Here is a 25,312-nt window from a genome sequence, read left to right on the forward strand (position 1 = left end):
GTAACCTTTTTTTTCCTAATGTGGGATACTGAAAAATTAATCCCTGCCTTTGGTCACCTAGTGGTTATGGATTGAATGATGCTTTCTAACCCTGTTTCCAAATCTGTTGCCCCCAGAACACAACAAGGATGCCGGCCTGTTAAACCGAGCACGCCATGGTCCGGAGACCGCCAACTGACCTGGAGTCTGCACGATCCTTTCCCAAGTGGGAAGGCCACCCTCCCCTCCACACCCCCACTCTTATTAGGGATTTCTGGACCCAAGGGTAGGTAGGATGACGACCATGCCCAGCTTGAAGCAGCTAGAGGAGCATGAGACCTTAACCCATTGTCCTTTTGTAAGATTATAAAGGGTCTTAAGTCTGAGAGGGGGGACTTGTTACAGAGCAAGGGTCCCCCTCTAAACAAACAAACAAACAAACAAATATATAAATAAATAAAAAGAGGCAACCTTATTGCTCTTCTCTAAGGTTACTATGGCCACAGGCCCTGGGCAGCCCTCCCTGACAACCTCTCCAATGTCACCTCATGCCTATTTAAGGAAAAAACGACAAACATTATCTCAGTAAGTTTCTGAGGAGCAGGCTAGCTGATCAGCTCTGGGTCGAGGTTTCTCATTAAGATGATAATTCAGATGCTGGCTGGACCCGCAATAACGAGAAGGCTGGACTAGGGCAGGAGGATCTGCGCTCATCACGTTCACGCACCAGCTCGTACCAAATTTTGCTCCTTCCAAGCCTCGGCACCTGCTGTTCCCGCTGCCTGGAACGCTTCCTTTTCTCCCATCTTTTGTACTTTAAGTCGAGATTCTGTTCTTCAGAAAAGCCTTTCACGAGCAGCCGCGGTCAAATCCCTTTAACACAGGTTCTGCGGTACCTTCCCGTCACCTGTCCGCTGCCACATGTCCTGTCTGCCCTGCGCGCCGCTATGTGCCCAGCACTGAATTCAGATCCCCTCGTTCTTTGTTTGTTTGTTCTTTACCCTCGAGTTCTGAGCAAAGGAACAGATACCTACCCGTGTGGATTCGTAGGTGGCGGTCCAAGTCTTTCATGCCATGGACAGTTTTGAAGTGGCAACCTAGAGGAGAAGGGAAAAAAAAAACCAGCTCTTTTTAAACCGTAAGCTCAACAACGAAAGCTACCGTGAACTCAGGTTCTGGCGAGCCCCACACTGAGCTGAGGCCTCGGGACCCGCGGGAGGCGTCCCCGGGGCGAGTGAGGCCACGCGTCACCCGGAGGGCTCAGCGTGCGCCCGCCCGTTCTTTACCTGGGTAGCAGCAGTTGAACGTCCTCTCTCCAAGGGTTGCTGCTTGTTCCTTGGACTCGGGGGGAGGAGCCACGACTGGGGCTTTCTGGGCATCGCTGCTGTCCGTGGAGGGACAAGTTGATTTCGGAGCATCATTATCTAGTTCCGAAGCTGAAAAGCAGACGAAAAGAAGTGTTACTTAGTTTCTCAAGTATAACCGCCATGGCAAGTCTTATAATAGGCGTGGGCTCACTTAACCCGCCCCCCCACTCATCGCCTCTCCGAACAAAACCCCCCAAACTGAAAGCCGCATGCATCCTGCTCTGACAAAAAGTCACCTTCCTCAAACAACCAATTTCCAAGAAATACAGGGGCCAAAAGAACACGGTGTCATGAGAAGGACGAGACTGTAAAACTTTGCGAGAGCACGTCTCAGAGATCCAGTTTGTAAGGTAATTTCCAGTCCACCGCAGACCAGAATTTTACAAAAGTAAACACAAATGACGAGAAAAGTGAAATAAGACAAAAAGAGAAGCCCAGACGTTACTCTTAGCTACAACAGAAAGCTGGATTGCCATGGCAATGTCAAGCTATTTTTAAATGCTTACTCTCGAGTCCCGAACGCTCTCTAGGCCAAAAACGCAGGTGTTTCAACAAATAACTTGAAAGGAGGAGGGAAAAACCAGGGCCTGAAAGACCTGAGATGATGGTCTACACTATCAAGATTTTGATTGGGATTTAAACATATTGTAAAACCATTGAAGACGGTGAGATGTTGGACATCTGAGACAGGGAGATGGTGAACTCTAACTGCAAGCTTCACGCGGGATTTCTCTTGTAAGCTGTGAAGATGAATTAGAATTTTAAAAGCATTCTCACAGTTTCGGGATGAATATTTCTAAGTTACATAGATGGCTGATTTGCTTCAGAATAACCCAGGGCAGGGGAATGGTTGTGCAGAAGAAACAAGACTGGCTACCTGTCATTCATTGGCGAAGCCCAGCTTTGGGTACCCGGGGGCCCATGGTGTCCTGTTTTTAGTAAAGCCGATCTGTTTTCACAGGCCCAAGTAATCAGATGACAATTTCATATGGTTCAGTCTAATATGTAGTTTTTAATTTTCTGTAACAAAATTAAGTACTCCTAAAGAGGTGTTATCCATGTCTGAAGTCTTCAAAAAAAAAAAAAAATCTTGACTCATTTCTGAATTACAGGCCAAGGTCTCGCTTTTGTTTGCCTTGCCCCAGGTACAGAAGGGCGATTCCATTTGCCTGGTGGGTGTGTCCGAGGACACCTCCTCTTACCCTGAGACCCTGGGCGGCGCAGCTTGTCGCTGAGGGCTTCCGTTCCAGGCAGAGGGCTTGCTAAGCCATAATCCTGGCTGCGTGCTTACGGGCACCTCGGCCTTTCTGAGCTCAGTCTGCTCATCTGTAAGAAGGGACCGCTGACCTGCCTCAGCTTGTGAAGAACCGAACAATGTAAATCCTCAGTCCAGCGCCCGGCCCGAGTCTGAGTACGCACTTCAGGTAGGAAGGACCACAGCTACACATCCGAGCAGTCATGGTGCAAGAAGCCCCTTAGCAGCGTCTCAACAAGTGACGCAGTCCTGTGGCTCACAACTGCGGTCATTTGGTCCCCAGCGAACATGTGGCAATACCTGGGGACATTTGTGACTGTCAGGATCATATGCGTCATAGTGGCACCTAGCGGGTAAAGGCCAGGGATATTGCCCAACACCCTCCAATGCACAAGACAGCTCACGTACCTGGATCAGCAACACCGGAATTACGGGTTAAAGGTAACTTCCCAGGGGGGTGCCCTAGGGTCGGTCCCAGAAACCTGCACTTGAAAGCAGCCCCCAAATGACTATCATTGGACCCCAAACCTTTGCTACTCAAAGGGGAGTCCACAGAGCACTGATGTCAACATGACTGGGAGCTAGTTAGCAATGCAGAGCCTCAGGCCCCTCCCAGACTCCATCCCACTGCGGAAGCAACCTGCACTTTAACAAGACCCCGAGGTGATTCCTCTGCCCAGGAAAAGCGGAGAAGCACCAAGTGCGCATCACATCAGAATCACCTGGAGGACTTGTTAAGCGACCTCTCCAGTTCCCGATTCAGTAGGTCTGGAGCGGAGCCAGAATTTTTCTAACAAGTTCCCCAGCTAATGCTGCTGGGGATTTCTGCTCTGTAAGGAAGGAAACCGACTCAGAGGAGAGGCTCAAGGTCACTGAGCTGGAGGTTTTCAGCTGACTAGGACTCCCAGTTGTCATATCTGAAGCTCATCAATATGCCCCTCGGAGGAAAACCCAAAAACCTTGCGCCCGTGTTAAAAAGAAACTCATCAAAGTCCTGAGTGTTTTAGTCCCACAGAAACTGAGTAAGACTGAAAAGCACAGTGGAGTAGAGAAATGACTGAGAAGTCAGCCAGCAAGTTTCAAATTCCAGTTCTACCATTTATTACCTGTGTGACCCTTGGTACGCTAATCTCACTGGTCCTCAGTTGCCACATCTGTAAAATGGGGATTTAGCCTCTAACTCTTAGGGTTACATGAAGATTATTAAATTTAGCATCTGTAAAGGAACCTATATCAGCACTATATAAATACAGGTTTTCTTCATTGGTGTGTACACACGTGAGTCAACAGATTCTTAGAGAGGAAAATGCATTGTGTAAACTTCCAACATAGGGAGATGGATGGGTTCGTTCTCAGAAATCTGTCCAGACAGCTATCATGGGCCACCCAGCCAGAATGTGAGGTAGGTGCTTCCTAAGGAGACTTCCTTCACTTTTAGACATCTAGGGAAGCCCACTCTCTCCTGGGAAAGGGAGAGAGGTAGAGCTGGGGCAGACACCTTTCTATCCTGAAAGGAGGGGGCACCTCTGTAACAACCCAGTTTAGCACGGTGGGCATTTTTAACCCTTTGGGAAACTGTTCTGTAAGTTTGTTTTCCTGCCCCTCTGATACATTATTTTTTACAGGTGAGGATTAAAAACCTACCAGTTGACTTGCTGCCTTACACTTGCCTCAAAAGCTACTCTGATTGCAAAACCATTTACAAGTGTGTCTTCTCTTCATCACCCCCCCAACCAAAAGGCAAGCCTCCGGCTCAGCATCCCAGACTAAAACATAGGCGAGAAAACCCTGTCCGCTCTAAGACTGCTTTTTCTCTGCAGGGGTGGCTGGTGTTGAGGCATGTCTGGGGGCATAATTCCGATTATGCCCTGCTCCCGCGGGAGGCACCCCTGTACAGCACAATACAGAGCAACCTCCCCAACCACTTCAAACACGGGGTGCGGCTCCAGGACCAGTGTTGTTTGCTGAATAAAAAGTAGCCCACAACAGGAACTTGGGAAAACCACCTGGGGTAATTCAGTAAGTCTTCAATAAGCACTTCTCCCTAAAGATTCAACCTCCCCAGCATCTCCCTAATTCCTTTTTCAGAGGATCAGCAGGAGCCCTGGCCCCACTCCAAAGAGACAGTCTTGGTCCCACCACGTGTCCCCATACTAGGCCTTGGCCAGAGTGGTAGTTAAGGTATTTTGGTTATGGTAGTTGATGCAGCCAAGCTTTAGTTTCAAATACAAACTATATTCACTTAGGAGTGGCGTGGTTAAGCTTTCGGTCCTCCGCCCCCTCCATGGTGGTGTGTGGTCAGCAATGCCCCCGCTGCTGTGGGTCGGAGCCTTCTTGGAGAAGAGACCTGAGACCCGCCCTCGCCAGGAAAATGCAGAAGGGGTGAAGGCAGTGCAGTTAACACTCCTCTGCCCACTTCCTTCCCAAGAAGAAGGTATCAGCTAACCACCCGGGAGGAGGAGGAGGAGGGAAGGGAGATCAAGTAGGAACCTACATTGTCTGAGCCTGAGTGCAAGATAATGAGAAGGGTAAGCGCTTTAGAAATGCAGATTCCCCGAGCTCACTCCGCCCCCGACATTCCAAAGGGTGGGGTGGAGGGTGCCAGAGAGGAGCCCTGGAATTTGACCAGTTAGCAAAGCTTCCGACCCGCAGACGCTGTACAATTGGCGGCTCCAGGGGCCACACGGAGAGAAATACTGCTCCCGGGTGTTAGGGTCTTCCCGCTTTGCCCGGACCACGTGGCACCCGGGCGGGGGAGCCTAATAAGTCTTACTGGGGCACCGCCCTGCCCGACAGCCCCTCCGCCTAACGGCCCCACTGCTCTAGGGTAACGCAAAATCCGCACGGACCCCCGCGCCCCCCGCGCCTCTCGATCGCATCTGACCCGCTTCAGGTTCCAGCCCGCTGCCACCCTCGCCTCTGCGCTTGCCGAATCCCCTGCCTGGAATGCTCTTCCCCGAGGCCATCTCCAAGGCTCGCTCCCTCACAGCCTTCTCATTTTTCACTCCACGGTGCCCTCCTGGGCGAGGCCTGCCTTGGACAAAGCATCTGAAAGGGCCCCCTTGTCCCCAGGCCTCGTATCTCCTTCCACTGCTTTTCTGATGTTCCCCCCGGCGCGCACCCCTGAACACTTAACGCTCCACGGCTTCGCCTCCGGTGCCACCTCTCTCGTACCCGCACTTGGCCATAACCTCCAGGAGAACCGGAATGTTGCCCTCCTTGTTTGCTGTTTGCTACTGTCCCTTCTAGCACTTAGGCACACCACCCCCACCCCCGGGTACCCGCTAAGGCTCGGACATTTTTCAGATATTTCTCCATCCTCTAGAAAGTCGCCCTGCGCGCGGGTCTCAATGCCTACTTTCCAGGCGCGTAGCCCCAGCCCAGCGCCAGGGAGCTCGGGCACCCGAGTTCCGACACACCCCGAGGACAGCCTCGGAAGGGGTCTCAGAGCATCCTCGCCGGGTCTTTGGGAGACGAGCCGCCGTTTACTAGCGTTTGGAGGGAGTGGCTGGAGAAGTCAACGCGCGGAGAGCGGAGTCACTGACCCAAGGAGGGTGAATTTACAAGGTGGGGGGAGGGGTCAGGGGCGCCGACGTTCGAGCCCCAGGACTCAAGTTGGAAGCTTCATCCGCCCTCCCACGCGTGGCGCTGGGACCTCACACCCGCGCGAGTCCGGAAACACCCGAGAAACAGCGTGCGGCCCCCGGGCGGGGTGGCCGCAGCGCTACTCACCTGGCCCCGCGGTCCCCTCGCGGGCCGCCTCCGCCAGTCCCCGGCGCGCCGGCTGCGGCTCCTCGCAGTGGAGGTGCTGGGGCTTAGTCTGCTTGCGCCGCGACATGGCGTAACGATCGGGCTCCCAGCAGGTCCCTACGAGTGGCCTACTTCACACGGCCGATTCCCGGAGTTCGGAAATCACACCCCCACGGCCTGAGCGCGCATGTCTTGGCAATTCTGCTCCTAAGCGGAGCAGGGCCATTTATTACGAGTCCTGACGGCTGATTGGCCCACAGCCAAGGCCTCGGGGGTCCTGGGGAAACGTGGTCCTGGGCCTCGCAGCCCGCACCAGCCTGGAGCTCGTTAGAAACGCAGACTCTCGGGCTCCACCCCAGCCCCGCTGCATCAGAATCTGCATTTTAACAAGCTCCCCAGGTGACTGATTCGCATGCAAGTTCAAGTTTGAGAAACCATGTCTGCATTTTAACAAGATCCCCAGGTGATTCGTGTGCCCATTAAAATTTCAGAAGCACGGCTCTCCTCCAACTTGAATGTGCGCAGGAATCACCGGGGAGCTCGTTAAAATGCAGATTCTGACTCAGTGGTTCTGCGGTGGGGCCCGAGCTTCTGGATTCCTAACGAGCTCCCGGGTGATGCCCAGGCGGCCGCTGCTGAACGGGCCGCGCTGTGCGATTCTGCCTTAATTGGCCCTGACTGGTACCTGGGCCCTGGCGTGGCTGTCTTGAAAGCTCCCCAGGTTATTCTGAGGCACGACCTCCGCTCGCGGTTCGCAACCTTGGTTGTCTGATCGGATTTAAAACTTCAACGAGGCCAGAGGGTCCCCAGCTGCAGTGTTCTGGAGACGCCGATTAAAAAATACAGATTCCGAAAGTTTTGGCTTCAGGCGGCGGAGCCCGGGAATCTGTTTGCCTACACAGCGCCGCCCGGGTCTAAGGCCACGCACAAGCCTTTGGACCAGCGCGCGCGGGCCCCGCCCAGCAGGTGAACTAGGCGTGGTCCTCTGGGGACGCAGGCGGGGGCGGGGGACCCGAACTGGCGTTCTCGCTCAGACTGGCTGGGACCTCGATGAGACCCGAGGGTAGGGAAAACCTCTCCTTGCACCTGGTGAACTACATCTTACAGGGAGCAAGAAAGCCACCTACACCCCGCAGGTGTTTACTTTCTCCCCTTTGGGGTTGTCACTGAAGGCGGGGCTGTGCCCCGAGCTTGCCCGAACCTGAGAGTCACGTGGAGCCTTATTTAAAATGACCCAGCCAGGTTCAGCTCTGAATCCTGGCGTGGGCCTGGGAATCTGTATTTCCAACAGCTCCGCGGGGGAGGGGTGATTTTCCGCTGTGGCTTGTGCGGGCGCCCCGTGGGTTTGCACAGCGTCCGGTAAAACGTTTGGTGTGAGGTTACCGTTGGCAAACCCTAGGGGACCGCCTGCAAGGAGAGCGTTTTTATATTTCTCAAAAACGGAGCTGTTTCCCTCAACCTTCCTGTTGATTTTCAGTCTGTGAATTGATTCTAGGGGTGTTTGTGTAATGGAAGGTGAAGTCACTCGAGGTAAAATTTTAAAAAATGTTAAAGCAATCTAAAAGTTTTCTTGGGGATGTGCATGTAGCTACAAATAAACATAATGCCATTTGGAATCTCGTGTCTCCCATTGGAACGTCACAGAAATACTGGGTAAACTGGGGACAGCGGTTGCCTCCTTGCCTCCGGGAAGCTGAAAGGGGAAGTGCACCCAGCATGGAGGCTGGGTGACATCTGACACCCTTTATACTGCTTGAGGTGTGTTTGTGTGGAGCTCTCTATTCTTCAGCTCCGGGGCACAAAATGGGATTAATCAGTCCTGGCTACACCTTGTCATTACGGATCCATCACAGGCCTGTATTTGATTGCTGGTTTGTTCCTTGAGTCTTATTATGATATAATAAACACCAGGGAACCCACTACCCCAAACTAGGACCTTACCCATAACCTACACCTCCTCCCCTTTACCTGCCCCCTCCTCTAAATTTAATAGCCATTAACCTAAATTCTATATACTCATTCCTTTGCTTTTTCTTTTTAGCAGGTTTTGTTTTTGTTTTTTTGTACCTACAAGTATTCTTTAAAAATATATACAATTTTGCACTGGCTGGGTAGCTCAGCTGGTTAGAGCATTGTGCCGTACGCCCAGGTTCAGTCCCCAGTCAGGGCGCATACAGGAGGCGGCCAGTGAATGGAAGAGTAAATCGATGTTTCCCTTTCTCTCTCCCCGCTTCGTTCTCCCCTCTCTAAAATCAGTAATAAAAAAAAATGTCATTTTAATTTTAAAAGAACTTCATAAAAGGGTATGTAACTTTCCAGGAATTACTTTCCCCACATTTATCAGATTACTAAGATCATCTGTCAAGAAATTGCTTCACTGGCCTTCATCCATGTTGACTGATGTGTAATACTCCATGCTGCGAGCATACTAGAGCTCATCCGTCTGCTCTCCTGTTGATGGGCACATGGGTCGTTTCCTGGTCTTTGCCATGGGTGTCGTGTATGACCTATGCTCTGTCTAAAAAGTGTCTGAGTTTCTTAAGTTGATGTCCACACTGGTTCCATTGCAGGTGACTGAGAGATAATGCCCAAGCAGTGGCCCTGATTTATACTTGCCCCAGAGGAAGAGACACTGTGGAGCCACATCCTGTGTTAATTTTTGCCAATCAAATTGATATACAATATTTCACTATGATTATGCATTTTCCCTGTGTGCAATATTTCAAGAAAACAAGTAAAATTAACGTTTTTCACAAATATAATAACAGCAGCGGATTAAGATTGTTTCATTTTTTTGAAGGCATTGTTTTAATATTCTACACTGTATGCATTCATATGCATTCAAAGTTATGGTGCTAAATTCAGTTTAATAACATGTTTGGTTTTTATGCCCTGATTTCAAGGGTCATAACTGAAAAATTGAAAAGGTATAACTCACAGCATGTAGAGATCTAAATGAAAGCACAGTATCATTGGCTATGCTTAATAAGTTATGATTCTCCTTTTTTCATCCCATTCACAAATTATACCAATTCACTGGTCATTTTTTTAAGTCCTGCTTATAAATTTTCACCTTCCCTGATCATCAATATGGGGCTTTTGCAAATTCAGCTGAAGAGGGTGCATCGCTCTATGTTTAACAAACGGATTTCAAACCCACTGAGGCTCTTTATTTAGAAGATGTTTAAACAGATTAGAAATTCTGTTGCTAAGTTTAAACACACACATACAAGTTTTTATGTCATAATTTTTTCATTTTTTTCCCAGTAACAGAATCACTTAACAAGGAAATCAAGGCCAAACATGCATTTCAAAATACTTTCCCCATAGGGTGTTTCTCTTGCAAACTACTTTCTCATTCTTGCTATATCACCTTTATCCTGATGTACTCTTTTAAAAAATGTTGTTAGGTGGCCCCCTTTCTTCATGGAGAAAGTCAATAAATTTTCAATGCTTGTCACTTTGTAAAACAAAATGGAGAGTATCTGTAATTCTGACGAGTCTTAAGTATGTTGCCAAGAGGTAGACAGTACACCTCTGAGCCCCACCAAAGGCTCTCCTGGCCACTCTTTACCAAGCGTTCTCAAGACTCCGGGGGCAGTAGAATGCAGTCACTGAGAGCACAGATGGAGCCAGCCTCGGCTGGAACGCCGGATCTGCTACCGTGTGACCTCGGCAAAGGCGCTCTGTGCCCCACTCTTCTCATCCATAACACGGCGACGCTAATAGCTAGGGTGGCTGGGAGGATGGATTCCTCTGTGTGAGAATGTACAGTACAGCAGCAGTACCCTCTATGTGGTGACAGTTACTATTTACAATGGTACAGCAAGACTCTAGTTGCCTATGACAATAGCTAGCACTCATCAAGAATCGGTGGTTCCAATGAACTAGGCACAGACGCTGCTTTACGTGGGAAGAAATCAGACGAAAACAAGCCTGTGTTGACGTTACTCAGCCCTTCTGAACTGCACGTGGCCCAAGCTTTCATACCGGTTTCAGTACGTATAATGAGTAACTTAATATTTCTCATTTAGCATTGCACAAGTAATTGCTTTATTTTTCAAGAGAAATAGAAATAAATTATAATTGTCCCTCTGATTGCCCTGGGCCTCCTGGGGGTGCGCGCACCTTGGCTGGGTCTTGTCCTCCCTAAGCGACCTCATCTGACTGCTGTCACCACCACCACTATTCTCCACTGCGGATACAGGACCGAACAATTAAATGTTTATCCAGGTACAAATGATTCCCAAACGGGTGTACACCTAGACAGAAGCGAATCTTATTTCTCCATCAGCCAGGAGTTAATGTATTTGTTCATCTGATAAGAATGTTCTGAGCCCACATGACTTGCTGGGTCTGTTCCAGGTATTGGATGGAGTGATATGCAAACCCGACAAGACCCAGCGAGGCAGCCTGAGAAGGAAGGCGTGAATAATGAATGAATGCATGCGTGTATGAATGCATGAATGCACAAAGTCATTTCAGATAGTGATGGCGTCTGCGATCAAGATGAAATGGGGAGTCACTGGGTGGTGGCGGTGGCTAGCAGGGACCTTTGAGCTAAAACCTGACTACAATAGGCAGCCCTGGGTAGAACCAGGGAGATGGCATTCCCGGGAGAGGAAACCCTGGGCAGAACCAGGGAGATGGCATTCCCGGGAGAGGAAACCCTGGGCAGAACCAGGGAGATGGCATTCCCGGGAGAGGAAACCGTAGCAAAGGCTCAAAGGAGATCAGCTTGGGTGTGTTTGCAGCAGAGAGAGATTCGCTGACTAGCTGGTTCCCAGAAAATAAAAAGTCTGGCTCATGAAAACATGAAAAAAGTGTCCAAGCTCACTTATGATTAAAGACATACAAGTTAAAATAGATGGAAATAGTGTTTCCATTTGTTTTCGTGTTAGTAAGGGTGGGCAAATGCTATAATCTGGCTATCCCTCCCCCACATCACGCTCTCAAACTTGCCACGCGGGAGGGAATCACCTGGGGAGCTTGTTAAAATGCAGATTCTGACTCCAGCGTGTCTCCCAATTTAACATGGACACACAGCACCTGGGGACCTTGTTAAGACGCAGATTCTGATCTCAGTGCTTCTCAAACTTTAATGGGCAGAAGAATGGAGATCTTGTTTAATGCAGGTTCTAGGCAACAAACGTGCAAGAGCTGTTTAGCCCCAGTAATTACGAGGCAGCGAATATTAAATAGCCATAAATTCCTCTTTTTTTCCCCCCACCTACCAGATCAATAAAAATTAAGAAGGCTGGCAGCGTCTACTCTTAGCAGGAGTACAGCGGAATTGGTCTTCTAATGCAGCGCTAGCAGGAGTGTGAATGTTTATGGCTCCTTTGGAGGGCAGTGTGGCGATAAATTTTTAAATGTGTCCTGCCAATGATCTAGCAATTAATTCTCCTTTCCCTCTTTTCTTCTCCAGAGAAGCATCTTCATACGTGCACAAGGGAGCGTGTCCAAAGATGTCTGTCAGGACACTACTGCCACAGCAAAAAAATTAACCAACGAAATGCCCAACTGTAGGGGAGTGGTTAGATTAAACCATGGTTTCGCCATACCATAGGGTGCCAGGCAGCAGGTAAAAGCGATCAGCCAGACTTATGTAGCGAAGCATGGCTAGAGCTCCAGATACACTGTGTTGAAGGGGAAAAAAGCAAGTCTGACCTAGATACAAACACATTCAAATCCATATATATTTCCAAGGAGGAAACATGAAAATCCAGAATAAAAAGGTACTGGAAGGTAACACACTGGGAGGAAGGATTGAAAACCTAAAGTTTCCGTGTGTATCAAAGAGAACATGATCCTTAATTAGACTTCCTTTGAAAAGAAAACAGAATGTATTCACACACTACTTTAGAGTTAAAATGTAATAAGTAACTAAGTTTGTGTTTCTGTCATATAACGGAATAAATTCTATATGACCATAAAAAGGAAAGTGTATTTCTATGTACATTGGTAGGGAATATTATTCTTCAAGATACATAAGTGAAATGTTCAAAGGATAGAAAAGTACACAAATTATTCTGCTGTGTGTATGTATATATGCATATAAATACATAAATATCTAACAGCATCTCTCTATAAAGTCTAACGCACATATATACAGGATGGGGCAAAAGTAGGTTTACAGTCGGTCGTGAGTATGGGAAACAGTTTACTCTTCTATTATTATGTATCAATATTGTATTATTTTCTATACACACAACTGTAAGCCTGCTTTTGCCCCGCACAAACACGCACAAACTTGTTAATGTAGAGGAGACCAGAGACCTTGTCACAGGAATCATCCCAGAGGACAGGACAGCAATATTTGTGATGCCATTATCTGAGTGACCAATATCTTGCTATGGGCCTTTCTGCAATGTTTCGAGTTTTCAGGTTTGAAAAATTGTAACCTTCAGCACACATACAAGAGTGTATAACATAAATGTGCAATTCAAACACTAAAACAAATAGCTAACCACCAACGTTAGATCTAGAACGTTCTTTGTACCAAAGAAATCCTTCACACGTTCCGACCCATAAGCTTCTCCTCCCTTCTGCCACGTTGTTCCCCTATTGCTAATTCTGGGTAATGGTTATTTTAAAATAATTTTGTCACCCAAACAACAAGTTGCTTAGTCTGGCCACTTACTGAACGGCCTGAGTAATTTTCCTTCCCTTCTTTCAGCTGGTGAGACTGAACAGGTGGCCAGTCACAGGAAGCTGTCCTCGTTCATTTCCGCTCTCGCATAACCTCCGGTGTATGCATCGTATGAATAGACCATATCTTGTCTACACCTTCACTGCCAAGGGGCGGTTTCCAGCATGGTCACTCTGAGCGACATAGCTATAAACATTCTTGCACAGGTCTCCCGATTCACGATTCATGTAGGGAAGTTTCTCTACGCCCAGGATCTGCATTTAACAAGATCTCTAGGTCATTCTTCTGCCCATTCAAGTTTGAGAAGCACAGAAGGCAGAATCTGCTTCTTAACAGGTTTCCCAGGTAACGTGTATCCATGTTACATCTGGAGACAGACTGGAGTCAGAATCTGCATTTGAACAAGGCCCCCTGGTGATTTCATGCATGCTAAATTTGAGAAGCCCAGCATGGGGGAGAAACGGCTGGATCAGAGCATACGCTCCTGGTCAGCTTTCCTAGGAGATGCCAAAGTATTTTCCAATGTGGCTGTATCAATTTACATTCCCATCAGCATATATAACTTCTAAAATGAAAGAAGGAAACTAGTTTAAAAGCCACTAGGGCACAGTCTCAGTAGAAAATGTACATAACCAGCATACAAACCCTCGCTTCTTCCTCCTCTTTCCTTTCTGCTCCTACCCCAAGTCCCGCTCCTGAATCTGAAATGAAGAAATGAAATCCTGGCAGGGACTACTGTGTGGGCAACAAAGTGGATCAGGGACTTTATTTACAGAGAAAATAAACAGCCTTCAATTCATCCGATGGCTCCTACAGGTTTGGAAGTTCCTGAACTGTAAAAGAATGTTGTCCAAGAATAGAAATTTGAAGCTTCTAGACCTGGGGCAGAGGCGGCAGCCTGAAGTGGTCGGTTGTTTTACTCCTGAGAAAAAGGAGTTTCTGATTGTGTTCTAGCAACACTGAAATCTCCTGGACCAATAGTTATTTTCCATGTCTTAGAACAAGTCTCCCTGACTCTGGCAGCTATTATGGTTTATGCCAGAGCCATTCGTTTGTTTAACAAACATTAATTGGGTTCCATCTGGGTGTAAGGCGTTATGCTAACCTCTAGGAATGCAACAGCAAGTCTTTAAGGGAGTCACAGAGTAATCAGGGGGTGGGAAATATAAGTGAACAAGACAGTGCAATAAAGGTTCACACAGTGGTCAGGCAAAGCTTCCTGCAAGAGGCGGATTCATAACCTAAGGTGTATAGCTCTTGGGCATGCAAAAAAGTGAGGGGAGGGGGCTGTCAGGCAGAGAGGATAGCTTGTGCCTGGATCAGGAGGCAATGAGATGGGACTTTTGAGGGACATCCGTCTGGCTGTAGGTGGATGGAGTGTGGAGATAAGGTGATGGAGGAAGGTAGGAGGTAGAGGCAAGCAGGGGGTGACTAAGCCATTTCCTATTCCTCCTTTCCCCTCTCTCCCTATTAAACCTCAGACACGCCCAGAGACCAGTCCTGGGCTTGTTTGGGAAGGTGACCTTACCTCTCCTTACCTGAGAAACAATGAGGCATAACAATGGTGGTGGTGGTGGGTAATGACAGTGAAAAGAATGGGCGTTCGCAGATGTTCTCCATGAGCTAAGTATTACTGTAGGAGACATTTTATGTGGATTATCTCACCAGAGGCCAGATCTTCATGGATGTGTGATTTTAAACAAGCTCTTAACCTCCGTGAGCCTCAGTTTACTCATCTCTAAAATGAGGATAATAATTCTACCTACCTCAAGTGGTTTTTCTGAGTATTCAAAGGGACTATATATAAAGGGAGTGACAAACAATAAGTAAGCAAGAATATTAGTTATTATTATTATTGGTAGTCATCTACCTACTACCCTTATACTAGAATCATTTTTATAACTATTTTAAAATTGAATAACAATTATTGCAAGCGTATTGATTATATTGAACACCTACATTATGTATGCACGCTGGGGACACATCCGTGAAAAAAATAGGAGGGGTGTGTTTGGAACACTTAGTTCAGCCATACTGTAAAACAGGCCCTCATATGATCCCATCTTTAGTTAGGCTATTGCTTTGGGCTGTTAAACAAAGACCAAATAAAAGTGACTTACATAAAACAGAAGATTTATTTCTTCTGGATGATGCTCCAGGAGACCATCTAGGGACAGATCTCCTAGCTTATTGCTTTACTATCCCCTGGAAGGTTTTCCTTGAGGCAAAGATCCACACCAGTGACCAGACCCACGGCAAGGAGCAAAGAGGAAGAGGAGGGTGAGCAGCTGCCATTTACAGAGGTGACAAAGAGTGCATGTCATTCTGGTTGTGTCCCATTGGCCAGAATTTAGTCACATGGTCACATGTAGCTGCAAGAGAGTCTGGGCATATGGATTCTAACAGTGTGGCTGTGTGCCAGACTAAAACTGGGATACATAGGCACACACATCCAATGACCCATCTATAAGATTATTCATTGTATCACTCTTTGAAATTGCAAACACCTAGAAATAACCCAAGTGCTTGTTTCTAGGTCACTGGATAAATAAACCATGGTAGAGCTCAATGAAAAACTCTGCAGCTGTAAAAAAAAACAAAGAGAGTGAAAAAGCTCCTTATGCACTAATATAATCAGATCTTCTGAATATATTAGTGAGAAAAGCAAGGGATAGAACTGTGTATATAGTACGCTGCTGGGCTGCCTTTCTTCTCCCAGCACCTGCATTTCTTTTCCCGAGGGTTTTCTCTGGTTGTCAGCATCCCGTCTGCCTACCTGTGCAGCAGCCTGAATACCTGGGCCATTAATCTCTTCCCACCACCCCAGGAGCAGCCCTCCATCAGTGAATGTTGGGCTCACTGGATAAATGGCTCAGCTCCCTTGCCTGGAAGGTGGGTAACTCTGAGGCACCAGTTCCTCCCTCTATTCCAGGGGTTTCCAGCAGGAGTAAGCGCCAGTTGTCCACAGTGGTGACAGTATTGTTAACACACTCTGTGTTCTCTCCTTCTCTCCCCTCTTTCACTCCCTGCCCCCCGCCATATTGTCATTTCATGGGACCACCTCCCAAACAACCCGCATGTACTCTAATCCTTGTCCCAGGGTCTGCTGCTGGGGAAACCCCAATAGGTCAAAAAAAAAGTTACCTGGACAAGCAGATTAGAAACAGACTCATAGATACAGAGAACATTTTGACGGTTGCCAGGTGGGAAGAGGGTTGAGGGAATAGATAAAAATGGTGAAGGGGTTAAGAAGTACAGATTGATAGCTATGGAATAGTCACAGGGGTGTAAAGTACAGCAGAGGGAACACAGTCAATAACATTGTAATAACTATGGATGTTGCTAGACAGGTACTAGATTTATTGGGTGATCACTTACTTATCACTGGGTTATACACCTGAAAGTAATATAATACTGTATATCAATTGTAGTTGAAAATAAAAAATTATTTTAAAAAATTTTTTAAATCAATAAAAGCAGTCTCCCATAAGGACCAGGAAGGGAACACAGGATGGGAAAGAAACATCTCCATGTATAACATCTTATTTTGCTTTGTTATTGGGACATTACGAATATACGAACTATTCATGAAAGACCTCACAAAAATCTCAGTGGTTCGAAGTCCTAAAAAGAACAGCACACTAGTTATCGGGACAGGTAACAGTCTTTGCCAGAGCGTCCCCTTCCTGCTATGCTCATTTCTGCTTGATGTCCAACTGTGGTTTGCCATATTGCAAAGGTGCGAGTCCCTCATCTCCTCTCCCTCTGTTCTGTTAAGGGGACAAGTCCAAGGCTGCAAGTGGGACAGGGGACGTGAGGGTGTTGGTGGGTCCTGGCATTGCCTGTCTGGCAGTGAGCAACGGGAACCCAGGACTTTTGGCCTCAGTTTCATCACCTGAGAAGCAAGCATAATAAACGCCCTTTCAGCCTTTTCAAAGTTGTAAGAAAAACAACCCCTGCTGGGTCTAATGAAGTTCACCCTCAGTAAGTCTTCAGGCCTGAGGAACTTATTATGGATTGCTAAATCAATCCATCCACCCATCCATCAATATGGCAAATGCATTTAACTTGCGGTGCTGGGCTTTATGTCTACAAAGGAGTAAAATGCATAATCTTTTCACCGAAGAGGCACTCATTGAAAGGTAATGTAGCCTCATAAATGCTCAAAAATACATAAACTCGGACATTACACACAGCTGGTGAAGTCATAGTTCTATAGCGTGGAGCAAATGGCTTAACATTTCTGGACCTCGGTGTTCTCATTTGTGAAAAGAGCATTATTGCATTATCTGCTGTTTCGGGCTGTCCCGAGGGTTGATGACATCGTTGTAACATGCTTAGGGGCATTACTTGGAATAGAGGAAGCAGTCCATGAAAAATGGCCTTTTTCTATTCATTACTATAAATACCAGAGGCAGCTTCAGACTCTATTTCTGTAATGAAGCATTTTTTAGTTGGGCTTGTATGCTTGAAAGCAACAGAACACCCAACTAATACTGCCTTGTGACAAAAGGAAAATAAGAATTGGTGTCACATCACTGCATGGTGGGAGTGCATTTCTATTTTAGCTCTGGCTTGATCCAGGGGCTCGAACTTGGTCACGTGGGCTTGGACTTCCTCTGCCGTTCTGAGCACAGCTCTGCTGTGTGCTGCTTCCCTCCCAGGGGCTTCCTCAAAGGGGTGGGTGGCCTCTGACATGGTTCCTACTGAGTCCCGCCCCTCAATATTCTTGCTTTTGGCTATTCACCTCCCCTAGAGGTTGGGCTAGACCCAGAGACCCACTTCTAATGAACGCAATTTGGTAAAAGTGATGGAATGTCACTTCTGAGATTAGATTACAAGAAAGACGGGCTTCTCCTCGCTTACCATCTTGTTCTCTCTTGGTTGCTCCCTCTTAGGGAAGCCAGCTGCCATGGGTGAGATGTCCTATGGGGAGGCCCACGTGGCACGACCCTGAGAACAGCCTCTGGCCACCAGCCAGTGAGGAAATGAGGCCTCAGCCCAATGGGCCACAAGTAACTGAATCCTGCCAACAACCATATCAGTGAGCTTGGAAGTCGATGGGTCTCCAGTGGAGCCTTCAGATGAGACCCCAGCCCTGGCCAACACCTTAGTCAATCAATATGGTAAATTTATATTTTATAGCCTTGGAAGAGATCTGGAGACAGAGGGCCCAGATAAGCAATGCTGAAACCCTGAAATAATGCATATGCTTTGTTGTTAGCCACTAAGTTTGGGGGTAATTTGTTACATAGCAATAGATAAATAGTCCATCTCTGCTTGGAAGTCCAGGCAGTGGTAGCCTTATATTCTCATAGAGCCAAAGAAAAGAAAGGTAAGGAAAGTGTCTTTGTTGTTGATCACTCAAACAAAAGTCCCAGGATTCAGTCCTGGTGAGATCCGATGGACCTGCCTGGGGTCACGTGCCATCCTTTAGGCCAGGAGTTGGCAAACTATGGCCTGTGGACTAAATCTGGCCCTCTGCCTGTCTCTATAAATAAAAGTTTTATTGGAACACAGCCTTATTCATTTAGATGTATTGTCTATGGCTGCTTTCGTGCTAAAATTGCAGAGTTCAGTAGCTGTAACAAAGACTGGGTGAACTTCTATGTCTAAAATATTTACTATCAGTTATTTCTGTTGAAACCAGCAACATCTCTGTTGCTTTAGACAAAGCATTGCTGGGAATGCAGACTGGTGCAGCCACTGTGGAAAACAGTATGGAATCTCCTCAAAAACCTAAAAATGGAACTGCCTTTTGATCTAGCAGTTCCACTGCTGGGATTACATTACAAGAATCCTGAAACCCCAATTCAGAAGAACCTATGCACCCCTATGTTCATAGCAGCGCTATTTACAATAGCCGAGTGCTGGAAACAGCCTAAGTGCCCATCTGTAGATGAGTGGATCAAAAAACTGGGGTGTATTTACACAATGGAATACTACACAGCAGAGAGAAAGAAGGAACTCCTACCTTTCATGACGGCATAGCTGGAACTGGAGACTATTATGCCAAGTGAAATAAGCCAGGTGGTAGAACACAAATACAGTCATCCCTCGCTTATCGCAGGTATTACATTCTAGACCCTCCCACGATAGGTGAAAATCCGGGAAGTAGGGACCTTACATTTATTTTAGTATTTACTGTACAGTAAAGCAAAATCCTGCGATGTAGCGAAAAACCCGTGATAAATAATTAAGTATAATAGAACAACAATAAAATATTAAAAAAAGAAAGAAGAAGCATTGCTAACTCTTGCTGTAGACCAACAATGCTGACCAAGGTCATTGGGTACTATGATTGGCCAAGTGTGGGACACGTGCCCTCCCTCATGTAGGGGTGTGTCAGCCCCATTTGAAGCAGCACATGGGTGAAAGTGGTGGGGGGGGTGGAACCCCAAGGATCTTTGGATGATGGCACTTACCTGCTTAAAGGCAACTGGGGTGTGTCTATGCTCCGTACCCCAGATTAGGTTGAAAGCCACTCTGTGAAGATGATTGCTCATTTGCTAATTTGCAAGAACCTTTAATACTAAAAAAATTTAAAGTTTTGCTGAGCCTTCAACATACCAACCGTTTATATTAATCTGAACTCTGCTTATCTTTAGAAAGACACAGGGTACCTTAGATTTGCCTCAAAATGAAAGAAATCCTCTCTAGAAAGGCGTAACATCGCATACAGTCTGAGGCATCTCTATGACTTGGTGCCTTTCATGCAGTCCCTCTTGGGGTGGGGGTGGGGGCTGCTGCCTCTCCAGAGAGATGTTCGTAGGTTTCCCTTTCTCATGAAAGGGATCAGAAATGAAGAAGAGGAGAAGGAGGGGGGGGAGGAGGGAGAGGAGAAGGAGGAGGAGACGGGGAAGAAGAAGAAGAAAGAGGAGGAGGAGGAGAAGAAAAAGAAGAAAGGAAAGGAGACAACATGAAGATAAGAGACCTGCTGTATTTGCATCCAAATTTTACACGGACTAATACTTTTATCATTATACGTGTACGGAGAGTGACTTTTAAGTAGAATTGTAGGGAAGATATATTTTCGTTCATTCAAACCAACACTGACCACTGGCTATGGCGATTCAGTAGGTAATCGTAAATTGAGGATTGTAATAATCTCTTACATGAATCAGTTTTTGTTGATCCCAGAATCTCAGTGGCTTTCCGTAAGAAATCCTGATTTTCTTTTCTTTTTTTTTTTTGTGTGTGTGTGGTTGCCTCTCACTCGAGCCCCCAACTGGGGACCTGATGTGCAACCTAGGCATGTGCCCTGACTGGGAATCAAACCAGTGACACTTGGCTCACAGGCCGATGCTCAATCCACTGAGCTACAAGCAGCCAGGGCGAAATCCTGATTTTCTTGTTCACGGGTCTGTGAGTTCATTGCGGCTCTGCTGGGTTTGGCTCTAGGCTGCCGGCTGGGCTGAGGTCAGGTCCACATGTCTGCTCATGTCTCATTTGGCATGTTCTTCTCGTGATAGGTCACGTGAGAAAAAGAGGATGAGCCAAATCCAGCAGGCACATTTCACACCCTTCTTCCAGTCAGGTCCACTGGTATTTTGTTAGCCGAACAGCCAAATTAAAACAATGGCTTGGCCTAAAATCGATGGGGCCGGGACGCACACTGCACCCCCGATGATGCCAATGGGCAACGGTGGATAAATATAATTTTGTGCCAGGGAGGGAATACCAATAGGAAACAATAATCGCATTTACCACATTTACTAATGTTAAAAATAGGAATACTTTGCAGCAGAAAGAAAGAAGGAACGTGGAAACAAGGAACAGACTGACAGTGACCAGAGCAGACATGGACAAGGGGGTGGGGGCTGACTGTGGGGGTGGGGGGTAGGGGGCGGGGCAGGGGAGAGCAATGGGGGAAAACGGGACAACTGCAATGGAACGATTTAACAAAGAAAAGAAAAAACAGAAATACAGAAAGAAAAAAGAGGAATGCAATCATGGGCTAAGAATAAACAGGTTGATAGCTATACTTATAGTAAGTGTTTATCTAAAACATTACATAGAAAACCCGAATTCCGATCAGCTTTATGGCACGTGGCTTGTTTTTCTGGAACACGGAGCCATGGGCTGTGAAATTCTAAGCTTTGCCGCTTTGCACCACTGAGGTGAAGCACCAGTCATTACTTTCCAGTTTCTGGGTTTGGCCTTTTATCAGTAATAACGGTAAATCAGAAGCTGATTGACACCTGTTTTCCCAACACAATTATCAATAGTGCCACTTCACCCTGAAAGGTGTCCCAGTTTGGATGACAAACTACATGACCGTCTTAGATATGTGATACAAATGTAGCGCTTTTCTCCTCCAGAGATAAACCACCTTCCTAAGAGCTAACATTCACCAAGGGGCACCCACCTTAATAAAAAAAAATTTTTTTTTTTGCTTTCACTCCTAGAAAAATGCTCCAATGACAAATGACCCCTCTCCCTCCAGACCTGCATCATGTCCCAGCCCACCTCAGAATGCTCGCCCCCGTGTCTCTGTCCCCTGCGTTCAACCGTGTAATTCCTACCCATCGGTTTGAGTTCCCCTGGGCAGCCTCCCCGGCCGGGGCCGCCCCAGTGCGGGCTGCGTGGCTCATCGGTCACGCTGCTATGGCCCCTATTAGCGCGTCTGTGCGCCGTGACAGATGTTGGCTTGCCTGGCTGCCTTCCTAGACGGTAAACTCCCAGCAGGCAAGGCTGCTGCTTGCCCGTGTCTCCACCTTGACAGGCCTCTTCGGCCATTAGCATTTGCTGAATGAATTCAATTGTTATTATTGTTTTAATTACTATAGAATATGTCAGACAGGCAAAACACAGAATAATGCTGCCCCCAACCCATTTTCTACCTGCTCCTCTTTCTGATGCTCACTCTTCTCCGGCCACCTAAACCTCGAATTCCCCAGGCACGTTTCTGTTTTAGGGGTTTTGCACTGGCTGGTCCCTCTACCTGGAATGTCCTTCCTCTGGATACTCACATGGCCCCTCCCTCCCTCATTCCAGTCTTTGTTCTCATCTTAACTTCTCAAGGAGGCTCTCCCTGACCCCCCTACTTAAAACTGCAGCCCCTCGCTCCATCCCTCCCCCACTAAGCACTTATCACCTTCTAGGACATTGTATAATATACTGATGTGTTCTGTTTATTAGGTTTTGCCTGTTTCCTTGCACTAAAGAGGCAGACTTCACCAGGGCAAGAATGGTTCTCTTTGCTCCTTGACAATCCCAAGTTTCCGGAACTGGACCTGGCACGTAGTAGGTGCTCAATGAATGGCTGAGATCAATGAGTACTTCTGTCTGGGGATTAGTGGTCAGAATAAGCCTCAGCCCTCAAGACCCACAATTCCGGTAGAGAAAACAAGACAGGAAACAATGGCCCTCTAGACAATTAGACGCCTTAAGATGCGATTGTACAACCTAGTGTCTGTCCTCCTAGCTCCCTGGACCCTTTTGCAAGTTCCATACACGGACTAGAAGGGACCTACCAATAAACTAATATTGTAACAGCTGATGGCGTCTAGATCATCTGCCCTATAACCTCCCTTTTCCTCATAACCAAAAATATCACCCAGTTTCACCTTCAAAATTCAGTGAAGTAATGCTCAGGAAAAGACAACACTAGAAAAATACAGTATTATAGAACTGTACACCTGACACCTATATAAATTTATTAATCAGTGTCACCCCAATAAATTCAATTAAAGAAATAAAAATAACTAAAATTATAAAAGAAAAAATGATGATACTAGATAAATGACTATCAGCATTGCTAACAACCACAAAATTAGCATTATGAACTTCACTTCCTAAAGCAATGCTTTTAAAATTCTATAGTGAACATTTTGGAAAAAGATTAAGAGACTGGTTTAAGGAAGAATATTCAAAATACTATTTTGAAATTATAGTTTGCAAAATATCTTTACTAGCCTAAGAAACCATGTTTACTAACACAAACAAGGCCCTGGCTGGGTGGCTTGGTTGGTTGGAGTATTGTCCTGATATGCCAAGGGTGCAGGTTTGCTCTCTGGTCAGGGCGCATACAAGAAGCAACCAATGAATGCATAAGTAAGTGAACAACAAATCAAAGCTTCTCTCTCTCCACTTCCCTAATAAAAATTCTAAATGAAAATTAGTGTAGAAGAAAATGACCTAAATACATAAAAACCAACACCCAAAAGAACCACATATTTTATATTAAATTGGGAGATTCTAAAGCCATTCAAGTAAAAGAGATGCAACAAAGATGCCAGCTGTGGCAACACTGTTTGGAGGTTGTGGCTAATGCAATAGGTCAAGAAAACAAAATTGGTATAGATATTGTAAGGAAGAGATAAAACAACCTAGAAATAAGAGGATTGTGTCATAACCATCATAAATATCATATTTATCATAGACCAAGAGTTTCTAATAAATACTATGGATTAAGAATTTTTGTTGATAGCTCAATATAGACAACTATACCCAAAATGGCTATTCTTAATGCTTGCAACAAATAATTATTTTAAAATGGAAAAAAATCCTGTTTATGATTACGGTGAAATTCAGAATATGGAAATACAGACTTATATAATAAGACTAGGTTGTAAATGAAGAAAATTATGTATTATAATTTTATTGAATAATGTTTACAACAACATCTGAATAAAAGTTTGTGGGTGGAAGATTTAACAGTTTTTAAGTCATTGTTTTCATAAGTTCATATATCATGTTGATATAATTCTAATCAAAATCCTCAAAAGGTTTTCTTTTCCTGGGTGGGTGGGATACTGGACAAATGACAGATAATTTAGAAATGTGGGTAACTAAGAATTGCTAAGAAAATGTTGGAAAAGAATATCAACAGAGAAGCTTTATACAATGAGTCTAAAAGATATTAAGGTTTACCTTAATGCTAATGTAATCAAATATTTGACGTTGGCAAACCAGAGAAGATCTAAAGATCAGTGGGCCAAAGCAGAGATTCCAGAAGTAGATCCTAGTATATCTGGGTATTTCATCTAAGATTTCAGTCTCAAGGAAAATAATAGTCTGTCTAACAAATGGTCCTGGTATACACGGGCAACCAAACTCCTATATCACAAATATATAAATATAAATTCGGGCAGCAGAAATGCACTAACTAAAAACAAACAATAAAAATACGAAAGAAAAACCTCAGAAGGGAGGGATTTCATAGACAAGACAGGAGTCACAAATTAAGCGACAGAAGCATCTGATTACATAAAAAGGCAGTTATTTTTACATGGAAACAACACCATAAGGAAAATCAAAAGACAAAGGATACGAGGGAAGAAAACTCAGTAATATTTGACAGATACCAGGGTCACATCCTCGAGTTCCCAACAACCCAAGGAGAGGAACGGGTGTGGATGAGTTTAAAGTTCATAGAAGAGAAAAATGCAAATGATCAACTAGTCTATGCAGAAATGTCAGAGAAATGCAGGTCAACACACCAGCTGGGGAAATTCACAAGGACTAGATAACTCACTTCACTCATCGGATTGACAAGACTTCAAGATGGAGAACACCCGGGACTGGGTGGGATGACCCTTTTGAAATCTATGCAGGTAAAACTATGAAAACGCTCTGGAAGTCCAAAAGTACAACTGAATATGAGGGATTACGTAGGATGTGTACTGTGGTAGTTTGTAATGGCGAACCAAAACAACCTAAATATCCACAAATCAGAAGATTGTTGAATAAAGCAGGGTTTACTCACATTCTAACTTCAGCCAAAAAAATGAAGTTACGGGTAGCTGTCTGGACCCTCAGTACTGTTACTAATGGAACAAGAATGAGCTGCAGAGAAACGTACACAGTGTAATACAATCACTACAAAAATCTTATAAAAAAACAGAACACATTTTCTAGGTTACCTTTTGAGATTACGTATGTTGGTACGAACACAGAGAAAACTTTCCTTACCTTGAGTGGGAAGATAAAGGCTGGGGCTGGAGGTTATTGCTTTGCTTTCTGTCCAATTCTGTAGAGTTTATTGCAAGGAACAAGTTTTTTCTATTGTAGTGTGTTTAAAGAAAATCTAAATATATGCGTGTATATGTATTTGTTTATATGGAGGACAGCCGTTAGGTGGAGATATAAAGATAATAAAAAGAAATAGAGACTATAAAAAGGAGACAGGATGCTCAGTTCAACCTCAACTCTGTACCTGAGGTAGAAAAAATACAGCCCTAAGCTTGGAGAAAAGATTAGGAAACAGTCCATCAAAATGGTCCCAATTTTTTGTATCTGGATAGTATGATTATTTAGTGACTACTTTTTCTAAATCATATGTTTCCTACACTTTCTACCTTGACT

The 25,312-nt window shown here is 45.7% G+C and overlaps 1 protein-coding gene across 2 annotated transcripts in view; it reads right to left on the minus strand.

Annotated features, from left to right (window-relative positions):
• ZFP64 (ZFP64 zinc finger protein) overlaps positions 1-25,312 on the minus strand; it is a 66,043-nt gene that overhangs the window by 12,069 nt on the left and 28,662 nt on the right. Inside the window, exons 1-3 of one of the 2 annotated variants that reach the window (XM_090286579.1) lie at positions 6,334-6,604; positions 1,266-1,415; positions 1,014-1,076 (exon numbers count right to left, since the gene is read on the minus strand). In XM_090286579.1, coding sequence (XP_090142705.1) covers positions 1,014-1,076; positions 1,266-1,415; positions 6,334-6,439 — 319 coding nt within the window. In that variant the 5' untranslated portion in view covers positions 6,440-6,604. Of the gene's footprint in view, positions 1-1,013; positions 1,077-1,265; positions 1,416-6,333; positions 6,605-25,312 lie in introns of those variants that run through there. The other variant, XM_090286578.1, reaches the window with a different exon arrangement.

This window comes from Furipterus horrens, unplaced genomic scaffold (assembly GCF_987537825.1).
Source record: "Furipterus horrens unplaced genomic scaffold, mFurHor1.1.pri manual_scaffold_8, whole genome shotgun sequence".
Lineage (NCBI taxonomy): Eukaryota > Metazoa > Chordata > Mammalia > Chiroptera > Furipteridae > Furipterus > Furipterus horrens.